This window comes from Leopardus geoffroyi, chromosome E2, assembly GCF_018350155.1.
Source record: "Leopardus geoffroyi isolate Oge1 chromosome E2, O.geoffroyi_Oge1_pat1.0, whole genome shotgun sequence".
In the NCBI taxonomy this organism is placed as follows: domain Eukaryota; kingdom Metazoa; phylum Chordata; class Mammalia; order Carnivora; family Felidae; genus Leopardus; species Leopardus geoffroyi.
The window spans coordinates 61,604,016-61,621,366 of record NC_059335.1 but is presented as its reverse complement, the minus strand read 5'-3'; the positions used below and the strand labels follow the sequence as shown (position 1 = coordinate 61,621,366).

Genomic DNA, 17,351 nt, shown 5'->3' with positions numbered 1-17,351 from the left:
GTGGGCCCCCGGGGGTGGGGTGGGGTGGGGTGGGGTGGGGAGTCTCTCCCTAGCCAGAAAGGCTTTTAAAATTTCAAAACATCATAACTTACAGAAAATAAATTATATAAATTATCAGTTATATGTGTGTATATATATTTATTTATCCAGGAAATACTAGACAGCCATGAAAACAAGTTAACTACAGCCAAGCACAACATCCAAGAATCTCACAGGTAAGAGCATCGAGGGAAAGCCACCGCAGCGACGCAGTACGATTCCGCGCCCCACGGGACCTGCTTTCTTCGAGGTTGTAACACCTGCGACCCATTCGCATGGGCACCTGCGGCCACTTACGTTTAAATTAAAGTCAAATAGAAGTTAACAATGAGGACTCAGTCGCACTAGCCTCAGACTGTCTGTATCGCTGCGGAAGGTCTCACTGGGCCGCAAGCAGCCCGCGCGGGTTCGCCCCCATCCAACTCCAGGAACCGGGGCGCCCAGATGGATGAACAACACAGCTCAGCGCTTTTTAGTCTCCTCGGTTGTGGCTTTGTCGGGTTTTTCGGCATGACTATCGGCCGGCCGTTCTCGGCAGGAATCATGCACAAGGATGCCACCGTTTTCTCGCGCGTGACGCTGTTTTGAATGCGCTCCGCTACCCGTCAACTCTAAAGCGACATCACCCTTCTCCACGGATCAGGGTACCGGCCTCCTTCTTGCCACCACCAACATGGCGGCACACGCCGCCACCAAGATGGCCGCGTCGTGAGGCCTTCGCCCCAACGGGCAACGGAGCGTGGCCGAGCACCGGCCGGCCAATGGGGAGGCCGGGTAGCCGCCAGCCAATAGGGAGGCCGCGGGGGCCGTAGCCAATGGGGAGGCCGCGCGGGCCGGATGCAGGAGGCTGCGGAGGGAATGTCAAGTTCCCGCCATGTCGGACTCGCAGGTGGAGGGCGCCGCCTCGACCTCGGGGCTGGGGAGTCGCAAGAGGAGGTGGACCGAGCTGCTGGGTAAGAGGGCACCAGGGCTGCGGGAGTGGGCGGTGTCGGGCCCTGAGACCCCTTATCTCCTTAGTCTCCGTCGCCCCGGTCCCCGACCTCTCCTTGTCCCCCAAGACCTCCTGCCTCCTCCCAGCGCCCCAGAACCTCGGTCCTCGTCCTCCTCCGCCCTGAACCCCCGCCTCCTGCCCGCGTCCCACCGACCTCCAGTTCTCCTCTCCCTCAATACCCAGTCCTGTGCCCCCTGTCTTGTTCCCTCCACGCCCCCGCCCCCTGGTTCTGGTCTCCCCCGACTTCCCGTCCCTTTTGCCCTCTTCCCATCCCAGCGACCCCTGTTCCGGTAGATCTCCAGTTCTTCCTGCATTCGCGGGGCTGGCCCCCTTCCAACGCGACGTCAAGAAAGATGGTTCTAGGAGGCAGGGAGTTAATAATACTCTGCGTCCAGGAGTGCGGGATGACAGTAAGGGGGGTCAGCTTAGCCTACTCCCAGAACCACGTAACCTGACTGAACAAGAATCAACCCCTAGGCTTGGGTTTCATCAGGTTTTCCCAAAATATCCTTTTTCTGTCCCAGGATTCCACAGAGAATTGTCTAGATTTCCTCCCATCGGTGACAGTTACTGGGTCTTTGCTTACCTGGACATTTGGAGAAGTACTGGTCCCTCATTTTAGAAAATGTCCCTCAGTTGGGTGTGTCTGGTGTTTTCTCATGATTAGATTTGCATTTTTCATAAGAATACCACGAAGTAATGTGTCCCCGAGGTGCACCACATCAGGGGGTCTAGAATGTCACCAAGTCTTCTTACATGAGTTTTTAAGGTGTGCTGTTATTTTGTGGAACCGGTTTTCGCCCTTAGCGGGAAGGGTCAAGAGGCAAATGTACCGTCCTGGAACAGAGCAGAAGTTACAGGAATCCGCTGTGCACCTCCTGAGACGCCACCTAAACCTGAATGACCTTCTGCTCGAGGTAAGAGGGAATTGGTTCGACCTTTGCAGGCAGATTTAAGTTTGGGTGTTTTGCATGCAGCCAAGGCATAATCTTAGAGACCCAGAAAAAGCCTTATGAGTATCTGGTGGAAGCATCCATTAAATGTTGACTCCATGAGAAAAAGGTTGTGAGCATTTATCTTTTTGGAGATAAAATGTGATTTCAGAGTGAATTTAGTTTTTCTCAAAAAAGTTTGGTAAGATTCGCTTTTTAAAAACGTTTACCTCGAAATATTTAAGAATAGTGCAGTAGGCAAGCATTATATACACAAATTGTTTTTATGGACACACAACTTGAACTTTTAAGAATAGAGTTCTTTGTATTTGGTTTCTAGGTAGAAGGTGCATCACGTAAGACACTGTGTCTCAATCAGCTGATTGATCCTGAGGCCTGTACTAATCTTTCTAGTTCACTCATAGGTAAGTTAGAACTTAATTTTCTTAATGTATGGAGGTATGGGAGAGCTTTATGTAAAGTGGTCTTGATTTGCTTCTAATAAACAAAAGTGGTTGGTTAAGTGTCTGACTCTTGATTTCGGCTCAGGTTGTGAGTTCAAGCTCCATGTCGGGCTCTGTGCTGACAGTGCGGAGCTTCCTTGGGATTCTTTTCCCTCTCTCTTTGCCCCTCCCCTGCTTGTGCTCTCTCAAAAGTGAATAAATAAATAAATAAAGAAACAGGCTCAGAGCCTGGAGCCTGTTTCAGATTCTGTGTCTCCCTCTCTCTGACCCTCCCCCGTTCATGCTCTCTCTCTCTGTGTCTCAAAAATAAAATAAACGTTAAAAAAAAAATTAAAAAGATTGAAGCCTTATAAATAAAAACAGACACTTTCCCATGGAGACAATTCAGAAAGAAATGGCTATTCTTTTCTTTTTTTTAACGTTCATTTTCGAGAGAGAGACAGCACGCAGAGCCTGATGTGGGGCTCAGATTCATAAACCATGAGGTCATGACCAGAACTGAAGCTGGATGCTTAACTGCTTGAACCACCCAGGTGCCCCTCTTTTTTCTGTAATTTTTTTTTAACTTAAGTATAATTAACATGCATTGTTATATCCGTTTCAGGTGTACAGTATAATGATTCAATAATTCTGTACATTTTTGAGCGCTCGTCGAGATAAGTGTATTCTTGGGGTGCCTGGGTGGCTCAGTTGGTAAAGTGTCCAACTTTGGCTCAGGTGATGGTCTCACGCTTCGTGGGTTCGAGCCCTGCGTCGGGCTCTGCTGATAGCTCAGCGCCTAGAGTCTGCTTTGGATTCCATCTCCCTCTCTGCCCCTCCCTTGCTCACGCTGTGTTTCTTGCTCTCTCAAAAATAAACATTAAAAAATTTTGCAAATAATAAAAAAGTAAAATTAACAAAAAGATACATGTACTCTTAGTTCCCAGTTTCCTTTATGTTTTTGGCCATCCCTCCACCCACCTTCCCTCTGGTAACTACCAGTTCATTCTCTGTATTTAAGACTGTTTTTCCTTTGTTCATTTGTTTTGTTTCTTAAATTTCACAAATGAGTGAAATCCTATGGTATTTGTCTTTCCCTGATTTATTTCACTTATTAGCATCATATTCTTTTTTTTTTCATGTCTCTTTTTGAGAGAGCACGTCAAGGGGAGGGACATAGAGAGAGAGGGAGACACAGAATCCAAAGCAGGCTCCAGGCTCCGAGCTGTCAGGACAGAACCTGACATGGGGCTTGAACCGACCAACAGTGAGATCACGACCTGAGCTGAAGTCAGATGCTTAACCGACTGAGCCACTCAGGCACCCCCCCCTTTTTCTTTTTTTAATGTCCAGCATTATATTTTTTAAATCCATCCATGTTATTACCAATGGTAACATCTTTTTTTGTAGCTGAGTAATATTCCATTGTATATATACCATATCTTTAGTCATTCACCTGTCGATGGACACTTGCTTCTTTCTGTATTCTGGCTATTTTAAGTAATGCTGCAATAAACGTTGGCATGCATATATCTTTTAGAATTAGTTTTTTTGTAGTGTAACTATTGGATCTTAGGGTGGTTCTATTTTTAAATTTTTTTTAATCTTTATTTTTGAGAGAGAGAGGCAGAATGCGAGTGGGGGAGGAACAGAGAGAGAACGACGCAGACTCAGAAGCAGGCTTCAGGCTCTGAGCTGTCAGCACAGAGCCCGACGCGGGGCTCGAACTCAAGAACCGGGAGATCATGACCCGAGCTGAAGTTGGACACTTAACCAACTGAGCCACCCAGGCGCCCCTCTATTTTTAACTTTTTGAGGAACCTCCACATTGTTCTCCAGAGCGGCTGCACCTGTTTGTACTCCCACCAACAGTGTGCTAGAGTTCCTTTTTCTCCACATCCTCGTCAACACTTGTTTCTCGTGTTGTTGATTTTAGCCATTCTGACAGGTGCAAGGTGACATTTCACTGTGCTTTTGATTTGCATGTCCCTGATGATGAGTAATGTTGAACATCTTTTCATGTGTCTCTTGCCCATCTGGACGTCTTTGCAACAATGTCTATTGAGGTTTTCTGTCCATTTTTTAACTGGATTTTTTGTGTGTTGAGTTGTAGAAGTTCTTTATATATTTTGCGTATTAATCCCTTGTCAGATATATCATTGGTAAATATCTTCTCCCATTCAGTAAATTGCCTTTTTGTTTGGTTGATGGTTTCCTTTGCTCTGCAAAAATGGCTAGAAATTAGCATTTTCTTCCCTTCTACCATGAATTATTTCTTGACCTCTATAATTCATAATTTAAAAAAATTTTTTAATGTTTTTATTTATTTTTGAGCAAGAGAGACAGCGTGTGAGCAGGGGAGGGGCAGAGAGAAAGGGAGACACAGAATCTGAAGCAGGCTTCAGGCTCCGAGCTATCAGCACAGAGCCTGACCTGGGGCTCAAACTCATGAACCCTGAGATCATGACCTGAGCCGAAGTTGGACGCTTAACTGACTGAGCCACCCAGGCACCCCCTGTAGTTGATGATTTCTAATATCGTCATTTAGCAACCTTTGTAACTATTATTGTTTTCATTTACATGTTGGTATGTGTTTTCAGAACCCTGAAGATAATGGGCATGTGCTCCAGCTTTTTAAAAAAATACAAAAAAACCCCTAGTTTTGGAAGTCAAACAAATGAGATGGCAGTTTGCTTGTAGGCATTACCTTATCTAGGCTGATTGGAGTTCTCACTTGATTGAATGCAGACCAGAGGCTGGATACTCAGGAGGCTGGTGGCTGCCTGTGGGCTCAGCACCTAGGCTCCGCCTGCCAGTCCGAGGGCTGACCACACCTGTGGTCTCTACTACCCACCAATGTGTGACACAGCATTTGGAAACGACCCACTTGCCAAACATCAGTATAAAGTCAGTGGAAGCAGGTCTGGTTTTGACACTGAAGTCATTACAAAGACAGGAACCCATTGCAGGAGTCACCGTAGGTGCCAATTGTCTGTGCTCCTTGGAAAACTTTGATCAAGTTCTGAGAATATATCTGCCAAGCTCCCTTATTTGTGTCACACGGAGACGTTGGCACATGCAACTGTGGGCTTCGAATGCTGACCATTGTTGTCCTGTGTGTGGCTTCAGTCACGAAATGTCTTATTTCCATCCCTTGTTTTTCCCTCTAGATCTGTGCTCCCCTTCAGAAGACCATTTTCTGGGCGGCTGCAGCTTAAAAGGCTTTTTATTTTTATTTATTTTTTTTTTTTAACGTTTATTTATTTTTGGGACAGAGAGAGACAGAGCATGAACGGGGGAGGGGCAGAGAGAGAGGGAGACACAGAATCGGAAGCAGGCTCCAGGCTCTGAGCCATCAGCCCAGAGCCCGACGCGGGGCTCGCACTCACGGACCGCGAGATCGTGACCCGGGCTGAAGTCGGACGCTCAACCGACTGAGCCACCCAGGCGCCCCTTAAAAGGCTTTTTAAACGCCAGGTCTTCTGTTTTAGATTTTGTAGCGTGTCCCTCATGTTTTGTTCTGTCTTTAAGGCTCTGCTTTGCGGGATCAAGCTTCAAGGCTGGGTGTCCCTGTGGCGGTGCTGTCCAGCCGGTTGGTGGCCTCCAGCATCACGCAGATCTGTGTGTCTGAGGGCGAGCCCTCGCACAGGGTGCTGCTGAGCGCAGAGCAAAGGGTGAGACGCCGGGCGATGGGCACGCTGTGCGCACTCGTTGCTCTGGAGCTGTTGGGAAAAGGAGTACATGTCTTTAATGTTGTTTCAAGTGTTTGCTTATTATTACTTTTTTGAAGATTTAATCTGTCTTTTCAGAAGAAACTGTCTTCCTTGTTGGAGGTGGCTCAGTATTTGCTGGCACACAGTATGTTCTCCCGATTCTCCTTGTGTCAGGAATTGTGGGAAGTGCAGGTAAATTGGACATTGTGGCTCTGACTCTCAGGGTTTCTCCAGTAGCTTCTTGGTTTGGGTCGAGCCCAGGGAGTCCCTGGATGTTCTCAGGGGTTCCAGCCAGCGTCTCATTGATCACAGACTGGGGGATGAAAGCACTCAGCAGATGCCTCTGTGGGTGGAAGGAAGTGCCTTCAGTTACTGGATTTGTTGGTATTCACCCATAATGAGTACCGTTTACTAGAATGTACCACAGACACATGGTGTTCTATCTTCTTATATGTAATTATGAACAATTTTCCAGGACAGTGTAGTAAAGCAGAAAAATGGAATTTAATAATTATTCTTTTTTTTTCTTCCCAAAGTTTATTTATTTTGAGAGAGAGAGGGAAAGAGAAAAATCAAGCAGGCTCTATGCTGCCAGCATGGAGCCTGACGTGAGACTTGAACCCACAAAACATGAGATCATGACCTGAGCCGAAACCAAGAGTTGGTTGCTTAGCAGCTGAGCCACCCAGACACCCATAAAAATTATTCTTAAAAAAAAGATCCTTATCTGTTTTATTTATTTTTTTTGAAACATTTTTAATTCAGTAGTCTTGCAGATTTTTGAATAGTTGACAGAACTCAAGGGAATTAATTGGTTATTAAATGAGATCGGTAAGAATATAGAAAAGGTAAGAGAAAACTCAGGTAATGGTGCACTCATGGTTTCCCCCCATTCTCTTATCCAGCATGCATTGTAGAGTTCACCTGATTTGGCAGCGATTGATACGGTCCTGGCGCTCACTGGTAGCTAGTTACAGGGAGGGGCAGCTGAATGCATACTAGTTGCAGGACTACAGGTGTCCACAGGCGTGCAGGGAAGAGTGACAGCTGTATGATCAGGTGGTTAGGAAAGGCTTGCTTTTTTATTTTATTTTTTATGTCTATTCTTTTTGAGAGAGTACATGCATGTGCCAGTGGGGGACAGCAGAGAGAGGGAGAGAGGAGAGAGGGAGAGAATCCCAAGCAGGCTCCTTGCTGGTGGAGTGGAGCCTCACGTGGGTCTTAAACCCACAAACAGTGAGATCACGACCTGAGCCGAGATTAAGAGTCAGATGCTTAACCAACAGAGCCACCCAGGTGTCCCTAGGAAAAGCTTGCTTGCTTGCTTGCTTTTTTTTAATGTTTTTGAGAGAGGGAGTATGAGCAGGGGAGGTGCAGAGAGAGAGTGGGACAGAGGATCTGAAGCGGGCTCCGTGCTGACGGAGGAGAGCCCGAGCCTGGGCTTGAACTCACGTGAGATCATGACCCGAGCTGGGGTCAAACGCTCACCCGAATCACCCAGGCACCCCTGGGAAAGGCTTTCTAAGAGAGCTGGCAGCTGCACGGCGTGTGAAGGGAGAGTGCCATTTTGCTGGGTGGAGAGTAGGACGAAGCGGACAGTGGGAGACAGAGCTGACTTGAGTGAGGTGTCCTGGCGGGGAGGAGGAGGGGTGTGTGCTCCAGAAGGGAGGACCTCACTGGGATAGGAGAGAACAAGAGGGACAGAAGCTGGGTCACAGCTGGCCGGTGCTGCATCCAAGAGTCTCAGCCTTGCTCTGGAAGCTGTGAAGGGCCACTGGAGAGTTCTAAGAAGAGCAGATGTTGAGAGGTCCAGTCTCTGTTTTGGAACACATGGGAGAAAGGCCCTGAAGCAAGTTAGAGTAGAGACTGGGTAGGGTGCCAGGAGGTGAATGATGGTAATGGTGAGTGACTGAAGGCTTCGTGAGTTGATTTTTATTTATTTTTTGTTAAAAATTTGTAATGTCTGTTTATTTTTGAGAGAAAGAAAGAGACATAGAACGTGAACAGGGGAGGGGCAGAGAGAGAGGGAGACACAGAATCCGAAGGAGGCTCCAGGCTCCGAGCCGTCAGCATAGAGCCCGACGCCGGGTTCAGACTCACGAACCGTGAGATCTTGACCTGAACCGAAGTCGGACACTCAACCGACCGAGCCACCCAGATGCCCCTTAGTTTTATTTTTTTTAATGTTTATTTTGAGAGAGAGCTTACACGAGTGGGGGAGGGGCAGAGAGAGAGAAAGAGGATCCCAAGCAGGCAGTGTGCTGTCAGTGTAGAGTCTGGCAGGGGGCTTGATTTCATGAACCTTGGGGTCGTGACCTGAGCCGAAATCAAGAGCTGGAAGCTTAACCGACTGAGCCCCCCGGGCGCCCCCACTTGGTGAGTTAAAGCCAAAGTGGATCCAGTGTGTATCTTGGGGCGTGATCGTTACCCCACTTTAGTTCTGCATAGAGCACAGTGCTCAGGTACGCAGCCCGCACGTTGCGGGGAAGTGTGCGTGTGATGGACTCACGGTACGGTTATTTTCTTTAGGGTTCTTTGTTGCTTGAGGTCGTGTGGCAGCTTCACATACAAAACGTTGTGAGCTTCCAAGAGCTGCTGGAAAGGTAGTGTACCGGCGATGATTTAACATTACCTTAATATTACGTGATTTATTTTTTGTAATCTGACCTGCTAATGAATTACTTATTTATATGTTAAAGCCAAAAATCACTGAAACTCTTCATTATTCAAAGACAACTTTTGTTATGGTTGAAGTTGTGGTCATGCCCAGACTTGGTCATGTTTTCTTTTTTTTTTTTTTTTTTTAACGTTTGTTTTTGGGAAAGTGCAGGCAGGGGAGGGCCAGAGAGAGGGGGGCAGAGGATCAGAAGTGGGCTCTGCGCTGACAGGCTGACAGCAATGAACCTGACGTGGGGCTTGAACTCATGAACTGTGAGATCACGACCTGAGCCAAAGTCAGATGCTCGACTGACTGAAACCCCCAGGTGTCCTGGTAACGTTTTCTTTGTATGAGATATGTCACGTGATAATTTTTTTTTTAAGATTTTATTTTTAAGTAATGTTCACACCAAAGTGGGGCTTAAACTCATAACCCTGGGGTCAAGAGTTGCACGCTCTACCGTCTGAACCAGCCAGGTGCCCTTCTGATAAAATATTGTTAAAAATTACAAAAGAGTGGTGCCTTGGTGGCTCAGTTGGTTAAACGTCTGACTCTTGGTTTTGAGTTCAGCTCGTGATCTTACGGTTCATGGGGTTGAGGCCTGTATTGGGCTCTGTGCTGGCAGTGCAGAACCTGCTTATGATTCTCTGTCTCCCTCTCTCTCTGCCCCTCCACCGCTCAAGCTTTCTCTGTCTCCCTCACAAAATAAATAAATAAACATTAAAAAAACCCCACAACTATTTGTAGAGGATACCATCTTGCATATAGAAAACTCTAAAGAGTCCACACTGTCAAGTATTAGAGCTACTAAGCTGGTTTAGCAAGGTTGCAGGAAACAACATCAACATACAAGTCAATCGTGTGTTTATACAAGAACAGTGAGCAATCTGAAAACAAAGTAATTCCATTAAAAAGAACATGGAAATGATTAAATTAGGAATAAAGTGAAAGCAGTGCAGGACTTGTATACTAGAAATTATAAAGCATAATGGAGGGAAACGAAGACCTAAATAAATAGGCGTTTCATGTTCATGGATTGGAGCATTTAATGTTGTTAAGATAGCAGTACTCCTTCCATACACTTCCTTGCAGTGATCTATACATTCAGTATAATCTCCATCAAAATCTAGCCTGGCTTTTTTGCATACATTGACAAGCTGATTCTTTTTTTATTTTTTAAAATTTACAACCAAATTAGCATATAGTGCAACAGTGATTTCAAGAGTAGATTCCTTAGTGCCCCTCACCCATTTAGCCCATCTCCTCTAGCACAACCCCTCCAGTAATTTTCAGTTTGTTCTCCATATTTATGAGTCTCTTCTTTTGTCCCCCTCCCTATTTTTATATTATTTTTGTTTCCCTTCCCTTGTGTTCATCTGTTTTGTCTCTTAAAGTCCTCATATGAGTGAAGTCATATGAGTTTTGTCTTTCTCTGACTGACTAATTTCACTTAGCATAATACCCTCCAGTTCCATCCACATGGTTGCAAATGGCAAGATTGATTGCTGAGTAATACTCCATTGTATATATATATACCACATCTTCTTTATTCATTCATCCATCGATGGACATTTGGGCTCTTTCCAAACTTTGGCTATTGTCGATAGTGCTGCTATAAACACGGGGGTGTATATATATCCCTTTGAAACAGCACACCTGTATCCCATGGATAAATGCCTAGTAATGCAATTGCTGGGTCGTAGGGTAGTTCTAGTTTTAGTTTTTCGAGGAACTTCCACACTGTTTTCCAGAATGGCTACACCAGCTTGCATTCCCATGACCAGCTGATTCTGATTTTGATATGGAGGTACAAGGGACCCTGACTAGCCAAAATTCCTTCAGAAAGAACAACAGTGTTGGGGAGTCCCAGGTCCTGTCTGCAGAATTTACTACAAAGCTAGGCTGTGGTGCAGGTATAAGGGTAGACCTAGAGTAATGGAATAGGATTTCCAGTCCGGACATAAACCCATACGTATATGTCAGGTGATTTTCGACAAGGGTGCCAAGACCATTGGACAGGGAAAAAATAGTCCGTTCCACAAGCGGTATTGGGACAATGAACCTACCCGTGCAACAGAATGAAGTTGGATCCCTGCTTCACACAACGTATAGCAATTAAGTCCCAGTGCACCAAAGACCTAAGCATAAGCGCTAAAGCCTTAAAGCTTCTAGAAGAAAATCTAGGGTTATGTCTGCACGAGCTTAGATGAGGCAATGGTTTCTTGGAAAAGATGCCTAAAATTCACGGTACAAAAGAAAATGTCGAGGAAAATTGTGCTTCATCAAGTTTTAAAATTTTTGTGTGCAACATTCTTAAGACTGTTAAGGCCGTGAAAAGACAACACCTAGAATGGGAGAAATTACTTGCAAATCATGTATCTGATTATCTAGTATCTAGCGTAAAGAACTCTTACATCTCACCAGTAAAAAGACAATCCAATTAAAAATGGACCAAGGGTTTCAGTAGACATTTGTCTGAAGAGCATACACGTAAGGCTAAGCACACGGAAAGATGCCAGATGTCGTTGGTCACCAGAGAAATGCAAGTCTGACTGGTGAGGACCCCTGCCACCACCCCACCCACTGCTCCTGCTTCTGGGTCCAGGCTCCAAATGGAGCTCTGCGTGCCTGATGCCCTCGATGACCACCATAGCTTCAAATCGCTGCTGTTTTGTTTTGTTTTTGATTATTTTACTCTAATTGAGCTTGCTTTGTACTCGATGAGTAGTAAGCTACTGCAAATAAACTTTTTTTTGTTAAAGCTTATTTATATATTTTGAGAGAGAGCGAGCCGGTGGGCAGCACAGAGCCTGACATGGGCCTTAATCTCACGAACTGTGAGATCATGATGTGAGCCAAAATCAAAAGTCGGACTCAACTGGGGCAGCTGGGTGGCTCAGTAGGTTGGGCGTCCAACTTCAGCTCACGTCACGAACTGGAGGTTCGTGACTTCGAGCCCTGCATCAGACTCTGTGCTGACAGCTCAGAGCCTGGAGCCTGCTTCGGATTCTGTGTCTCCCTCTCTCTCAGCCCCTCCCCTGCTCATGCTATGTCTTTCTCTCTCTCTCAAAAATAAGTAATAAATGTTAAAAAAAAAAATTAAAAAAAAAAAGAGTTGGACTCGGCTGAGCCATCCAGGTGCCCCTAAACTTTTTGAAAATGATTATTTAAAAACATTAAAAAAAAATTTTTTTTTTAATGTTTTTATTTTTGAGTGAGAGACCGACAGAACACGACTGGAGGAGGGGCAGAGAGAGAGGGAGACAGAATCCAACGCAGGCTCCAGGCTCTGAGTTGTCAGCACAGAGCCTGACGTGAGGCTCAAACTCACAATCCGCGAGATCATGACCTGAACCAAAGGCAGACACTTAACTGACTGAGCCACCCAGGCGCCGCTAAAAAAAATTTTTTTTTTTTTGCCCCTAAAAATTTATTTTTTTTTCAACGTTTATTTTTGGGACAGAGAGAGACAGAGCATGAACGGGGGAGGGGCAGAGAGAGAGGGAGACACAGAATCGGAAACAGGCTCCAGGCTCTGAGCCATCAGCCCAGAGCCCGACGCGGGGCTCGAACTCACGGACCGCGAGATCGTGACCTGGCTGAAGTCGGACGCTTAACCGACTGCGCCACCCAGGTGCCCCGCCCCTAAAATTTTTTTAATGTTTGTTTATTTTTGAGAGAGAGAGAGAGAGAGTATGAGCAGGGGAAGGGCAGAGAGAGAGGGAGACACAGAATCCGAAGTAGGCTCCAGGATCTCAGTTGTCAGCACAGAGCCTAACACGGGGCTTGAACTCAACCAGCTGTGATATCATGATCTGAACCGAAGTCAGATGCCTAACTGACTGAGCCACCCGGGTGCCCCGAAAATGATCATTTTTAATGTCAGTAGCAGCTGTTCCGATACCCCGTGTATGTCACCTGGGCCCATTGTGACTTCTGGGAATAGCTCACATGGTCGCCAGATCGTTCTCTGTGCCCCAGCTTCTGAGTGAAGTGACCGGGGAAGAAAACGGCCTGGTAGATATCGAGGGATGGTGAGCACGTGGTGTGTGCTTTGTCCCTAGTCATGCTGACACGCAGGCCACAGTGGCGTGGCTCTTCAGGAACCTGTGCCTTCTGTGTGAGGAAATGGAAGCATCTCCGTACAGTGACGTCGCCAGTGCTATGCTTTCTGGTAAGTTCACAACAGGGGCAGGTTCACGGATAAACTTTAAGTCAGCGGGAATGCTTTTTGCTGTGACAGTCTGTGGGAAACAGGACAGCCCCGCACCCCTGGCATGGGAATCCGGAAAAACAGTCCATTCGCCGAGTGGTATTGGGACAAGTGGTCACACGCGTGAAGTTGGAGCCCTGCTTCACACGACATGCGGTAATTAAGTCACTGCACCAACGACCTAGAAGAAAATCTAGGGCTACCACCGCGTGAGACCCTCTCCACCCAGGCCTCCTGCCTGGGTTTGCTCGTATTTGAATTTTGTGGAAGTTTCGCCAAGTCCGTCTGTTGACCCGCTGTGTCGGGGGCCGGTGGCTACTGTGTTTAAAATATGCAGATTACGATCTGCTGGACCAAGAGCTACAAGACCACCACACGGGGTCTGCAGGGAGCTCCCTCAGCCCCTCAGCTCCCATTCCGGAGAGATGGACACCTCCGGGGCCCTGTTGATTGGAGGTGCAGCCTCAGGGTGCTCACAGAAAGGAAGTCAAGCCACGGAAATTGTTGCTTTCAGATCCCAGGAAAGGAGAGCTGCAGTTAGCTAGGGAAGTTCCCAAGCGAGCGGGAGACAGGGTACGAGTGCCCGTTACTTGTGGGGTGATTGGACCTGAGGTCACCAACTTTTTATGGGCTCAACTCTAAGTGGTTATTATTTTTTTTATGTTTATGTTTGAGAAAGAGCCCATGCAGAGGAGGGGCAGAGAGAGAGGGAGGCAGAATCCCAAGGAGACTGCGCTGTCAGAACAGAGCCCGGTGTGGGGTTTGGACTCCCAAACTGAGAGATCGTGACCTGAGCCCAAGTCAGACACTTAACCGCCTGAGCCACCCTGGCGTCCCCTAAGTAGTTATTTCAAAAGGTGCCCTGGAAAAGCAAAGCAGGAAGTGTGGCAGGCATGCTAAGCTCATGGCCTGATCTGATCATCATCGGACCCTGGGTGAGAGCAGGGGCGCCATGCTGTCCATTGCCTGGACAGTAGCTCGGAGTGGCAGTTTTCTTGTCACACTTGTCTTTTTCTGGGTGTCTTTCCCTTTGGGTGGGCCCTGTCCTAGGCTGCTCTCTGAGCCAGCAGAGCCTTGCCGTTGTCAGTAATTCTGAGGAATGAAATCTCCAAATAAGCAACCTATTAGATGAGAAGTAGAATGTTCCACACAGCTTGTGAATTTTTTTTTTTACGTTACAAAAGACATGTTCCTTTTTCCTAAAGCTTTCTTGGTGATGGATGTGAGCTCCTTGTGATTCCTGAATCCTGTAGTCTGGGCTCTGAGAATTTAAATTGAAGATTAGACAAAATATTTTTGATTTCAGTCCTTTAATTTTATCGGAACTTATGGGTCCATTTCCTGCCCCATTCTCCTGAACGTAGTGCTTCTGGGTCTTCCTGGAACAGTCCTTATATTTTGAGGTAGGAGATGGGCTGGAGAGATAATCCACACGAAACCCTTAGATGGTGTTTTTTTTTTTTTTTAATTTTTAAGTAATCCCTACACCCAATGTGGGGGTCAGACTCAACAACCCCGAGATCAAGAGTCACCTGCTGTACTGACTGAGCCAGCCAGATGTCCCAGATGCTACTTTTTTGTTTAAGAGAAAAATCCTTCCCATAAACTTGATGGATGATAAGAATTTCCCTTCCAGATAGAGTGGCAAAGAGCACAGTCTGGTTCAGGAAGGGTTTTGTGGGTTGGGCTGGTGAATGCTTGTGTGTGGGGTGACGCCTCCTGTGGGTCCTCATGCTCCAGACCCTGGAAAGTGGGTTCTCTGTGTCATCCACAGCTATTTGAAGGTTACAGTGCGTTGACGTTTTTGGGTTTTGTGGCTTTCAGATCTTGTGCAAATGTTTGTTTTGAGAGGATTTCAGAAAAACTCGGATCTCAGAAGAAATGTGGAGCCTGAACAGATGGGCCAGGTAGGAGGAAAAGTGGTATGAAGAGTTGGGAATCGGTTCGTTATGAGAATGCAAGTTTCTGGACAAGCGGCTAGTATCTGACTGACCCACGTTATAGCGTATAAGCTTTGATGGGGGAGTCTTGTTTTCGTGAGGTGCTCCGTGAGTAATGTTACTCCCTCATCCAGCTCTTGAGGGTGAAGGCCTTCATGAGAGCCCAGAATCTAGCTTGTGCTTTCAGACGAGTGGGAAGGGAGAACTTTCCACCAGCAGAGCTCTGCCAACCCTCTGAGCCAGGGGCTGTGGGAGGCCAGCAGGCTTCGGGCCAGGGTCCCAGGGAGCATGATGGATGCTTCCAGAAAGTCTGCCCTTTCTTTTTTTTTTTTTTTTTTTTTTTAATTTTTTTTTTCAACGTTTATTTATTTTTGGGACAGAGAGAGACAGAGCATGAACGGGGAAGGGGCAGAGAGAGAGAGGGAGACACAGAATCGGAAACAGGCTCCAGGCTCCGAGCCATCAGCCCAGAGCCCGACGCGGGGCTCGAACCCACGGACCCGCGAGATCGTGACCTGGCTGAAGTCGGACGCCCAACTGACTGTGCCACCCAGGCGCCCCCAGTCTGCCCTTTGACTGTCAGGGTCTCCCCAGCGTTGGGATGCTGTCTAGGATACACTTTCTTATTTTGCTGTAGAGCGACCGGTCTTCTTGTGCGATACGCATATGTGATTAACGGTGACTTCTGTCTTGTGCTTTGACAGCTCGCGTTTGTTGTACTTCAGAGAATGCTGATCTGTGAGTCACCTGCTCCTGCCCCAGCCTGTCCATGAGTTCGTTTGCTTATTAGGAATTCTCAAGGTTTCCTGCCTTTGCATTTCAAGTACTTCACCTGAACTGACCCTCTACGGTCTCTCCTGACTTTGCACTTAATCTCCAGAGCTACAAATGACAACCAGTGTAACGGTTAATTAGGGAAGCATTTTATGGTCTATGTGTTTTGATTGATTTAAAAGGCCGACGTCTCGGGTACCACTGGGATGCATGGGGAGGACTTGTATCATGTGGGGACCTAGGAGGCCTCGGCGGTCTGTTATTTGGAAGTGGAGGAGGTTTCTCCAAAGATGCATTACCCGACTCGTCCACTAGTACTGGTTGGGGGTCGTTTTTGGTGGATTGTGGTGGTGAGCTGATGTGTTTTCTGTTCCCATCATCTGTCCTCAGTCGCTCTCGAGGCTTTGGCCGCTGGCATGCAGGATGGGTCCCCACAGCACAAGGTGGTGAAGTGCTGGTAAGTCCTGGGAGCAGACCTGCTGGGTGTGCTCGGGGGACAGTGCCTGTTGCCTTAAAGGTCCTGGGTATTTGAAACAGTCCCGAAGGATCAACAGCTAGCTGGTTCCTGAACACGTTCTCTGCCATTGTGACAACATCAGGTGAGGACGACCGCTGGAAAGCGCTAGAAACCCCCTGGTCCGCCTGCTCCCTCTCAAGACTCCCCCTTTCTTCGGGAATCCTCCATCACCTGGTCTGAGCCCGGATCCCTGAGGGTCGTGGCGGGCGGTAGGCCACTCCTGGAGCGACCTTCTCACTGCCTCGGCTCTCCCCTCCTGCCTCCCTGCCCGTGCCCTCTGGCCACCGAACCCTCGGTGCGCCCTGAAGCCGGCACTCACATTCACCCGTGGTCGGGATTTGCCACGTTAGCCTTCTCGCTGCGTGGCTGTCTGGTAGTTCACGTTGAGGAGTGGTTGTTGGGGTGTCTGGGTTTGCTTCAAAGTCACGTGGGATGAGGCCAGCCCGGAAGTCGGTTCTTTCCTGGGAAGCCAGGAGAGTTTTCCAGCATTCCCAGGCCTTGGGAAACCCTCTGTTCTTTCATTGTTTGGCTCCTGATTGCCTGTTCTCCGGTAATTCTCGTGACCCTCCGACATGCTGTGTCGTTCAGTACTTAAACTCTGTACAACCAACACTGCTTTGCTTTCTGCGTTTTCTGCGTTTATGACACGCCTGACTGGATTGCTCAGATTCCTGTCCCGAGAGTTAGGTAATGAGTGTTGATACGTTTGTTTCTTTTTAAGTTTCTTAATTAGTTGCCAGTGTTGACGACAAAAGCAGACCCCTCTCCCTCCCCGGTCCGGGCGGCCAGGCTTCCTGGCACACGGGGGTTTGCATCCCAGTCTGGCCCTCGGGAAGGCCACCCCTTCTGCTCGGTGTCTCCTCGTGGCTTGCGTGACTGGGGCTGGTCTTCCACCTGAGAAGCTGGCTACGGCTGTCAGCAGCTCTGACGCTGGCACAGTGAATCGCCCTCAGGGCTCCACTGTCAGGCAGCCCCATCACCCTTTGTCACTCCTGACCTGTCAGTGACGTCCCTTGCCCGCCGCTCTTCCTTCCTGGTCGTGTCATGAGGCTTCATCAGCTTCGGGAAACGTTGCTGCATCTGCATGTCTGTGTGCCGGGCGCTCTGCACAAGCCTGGCCAAGGCCCTGC

General features: G+C 47.7%; 1 protein-coding gene across 14 annotated transcripts in view; it reads left to right on the top strand.

Annotated features, from left to right (window-relative positions):
* The first annotated feature begins 374 nt into the window (after positions 1-374).
* Positions 375-17,351, top strand: part of FANCA (FA complementation group A) — a 63,096-nt gene continuing 46,119 nt past the window's right edge. For 9 of the 14 annotated variants that reach the window (XR_006702094.1, XR_006702093.1, XR_006702095.1 and 6 more), the window contains exons 1-10: positions 843-992; positions 1,838-1,947; positions 2,303-2,387; positions 5,937-6,079; positions 6,215-6,310; positions 8,648-8,721; positions 12,842-12,951; positions 14,815-14,897; positions 15,635-15,668; positions 16,095-16,161. Coding sequence is in view for 9 of the 14 variants with exons in the window: in XM_045440048.1 (XP_045296004.1) it covers positions 914-992; positions 1,838-1,947; positions 2,303-2,387; positions 5,937-6,079; positions 6,215-6,310; positions 8,648-8,721; positions 12,842-12,951; positions 14,815-14,897; positions 15,635-15,668; positions 16,095-16,161 (881 nt within the window). In the remaining 5 variants the exon portion in view is untranslated. Of the gene's footprint in view, positions 993-1,837; positions 1,948-2,302; positions 2,388-5,936; positions 6,080-6,214; positions 6,311-8,647; positions 8,722-12,841; positions 12,952-14,814; positions 14,898-15,634; positions 15,669-16,094; positions 16,162-16,303; positions 16,909-17,351 lie in introns of those variants that run through there. The other 5 variants (XM_045440057.1, XM_045440056.1, XR_006702096.1 and 2 more) reach the window with 5 other exon arrangements.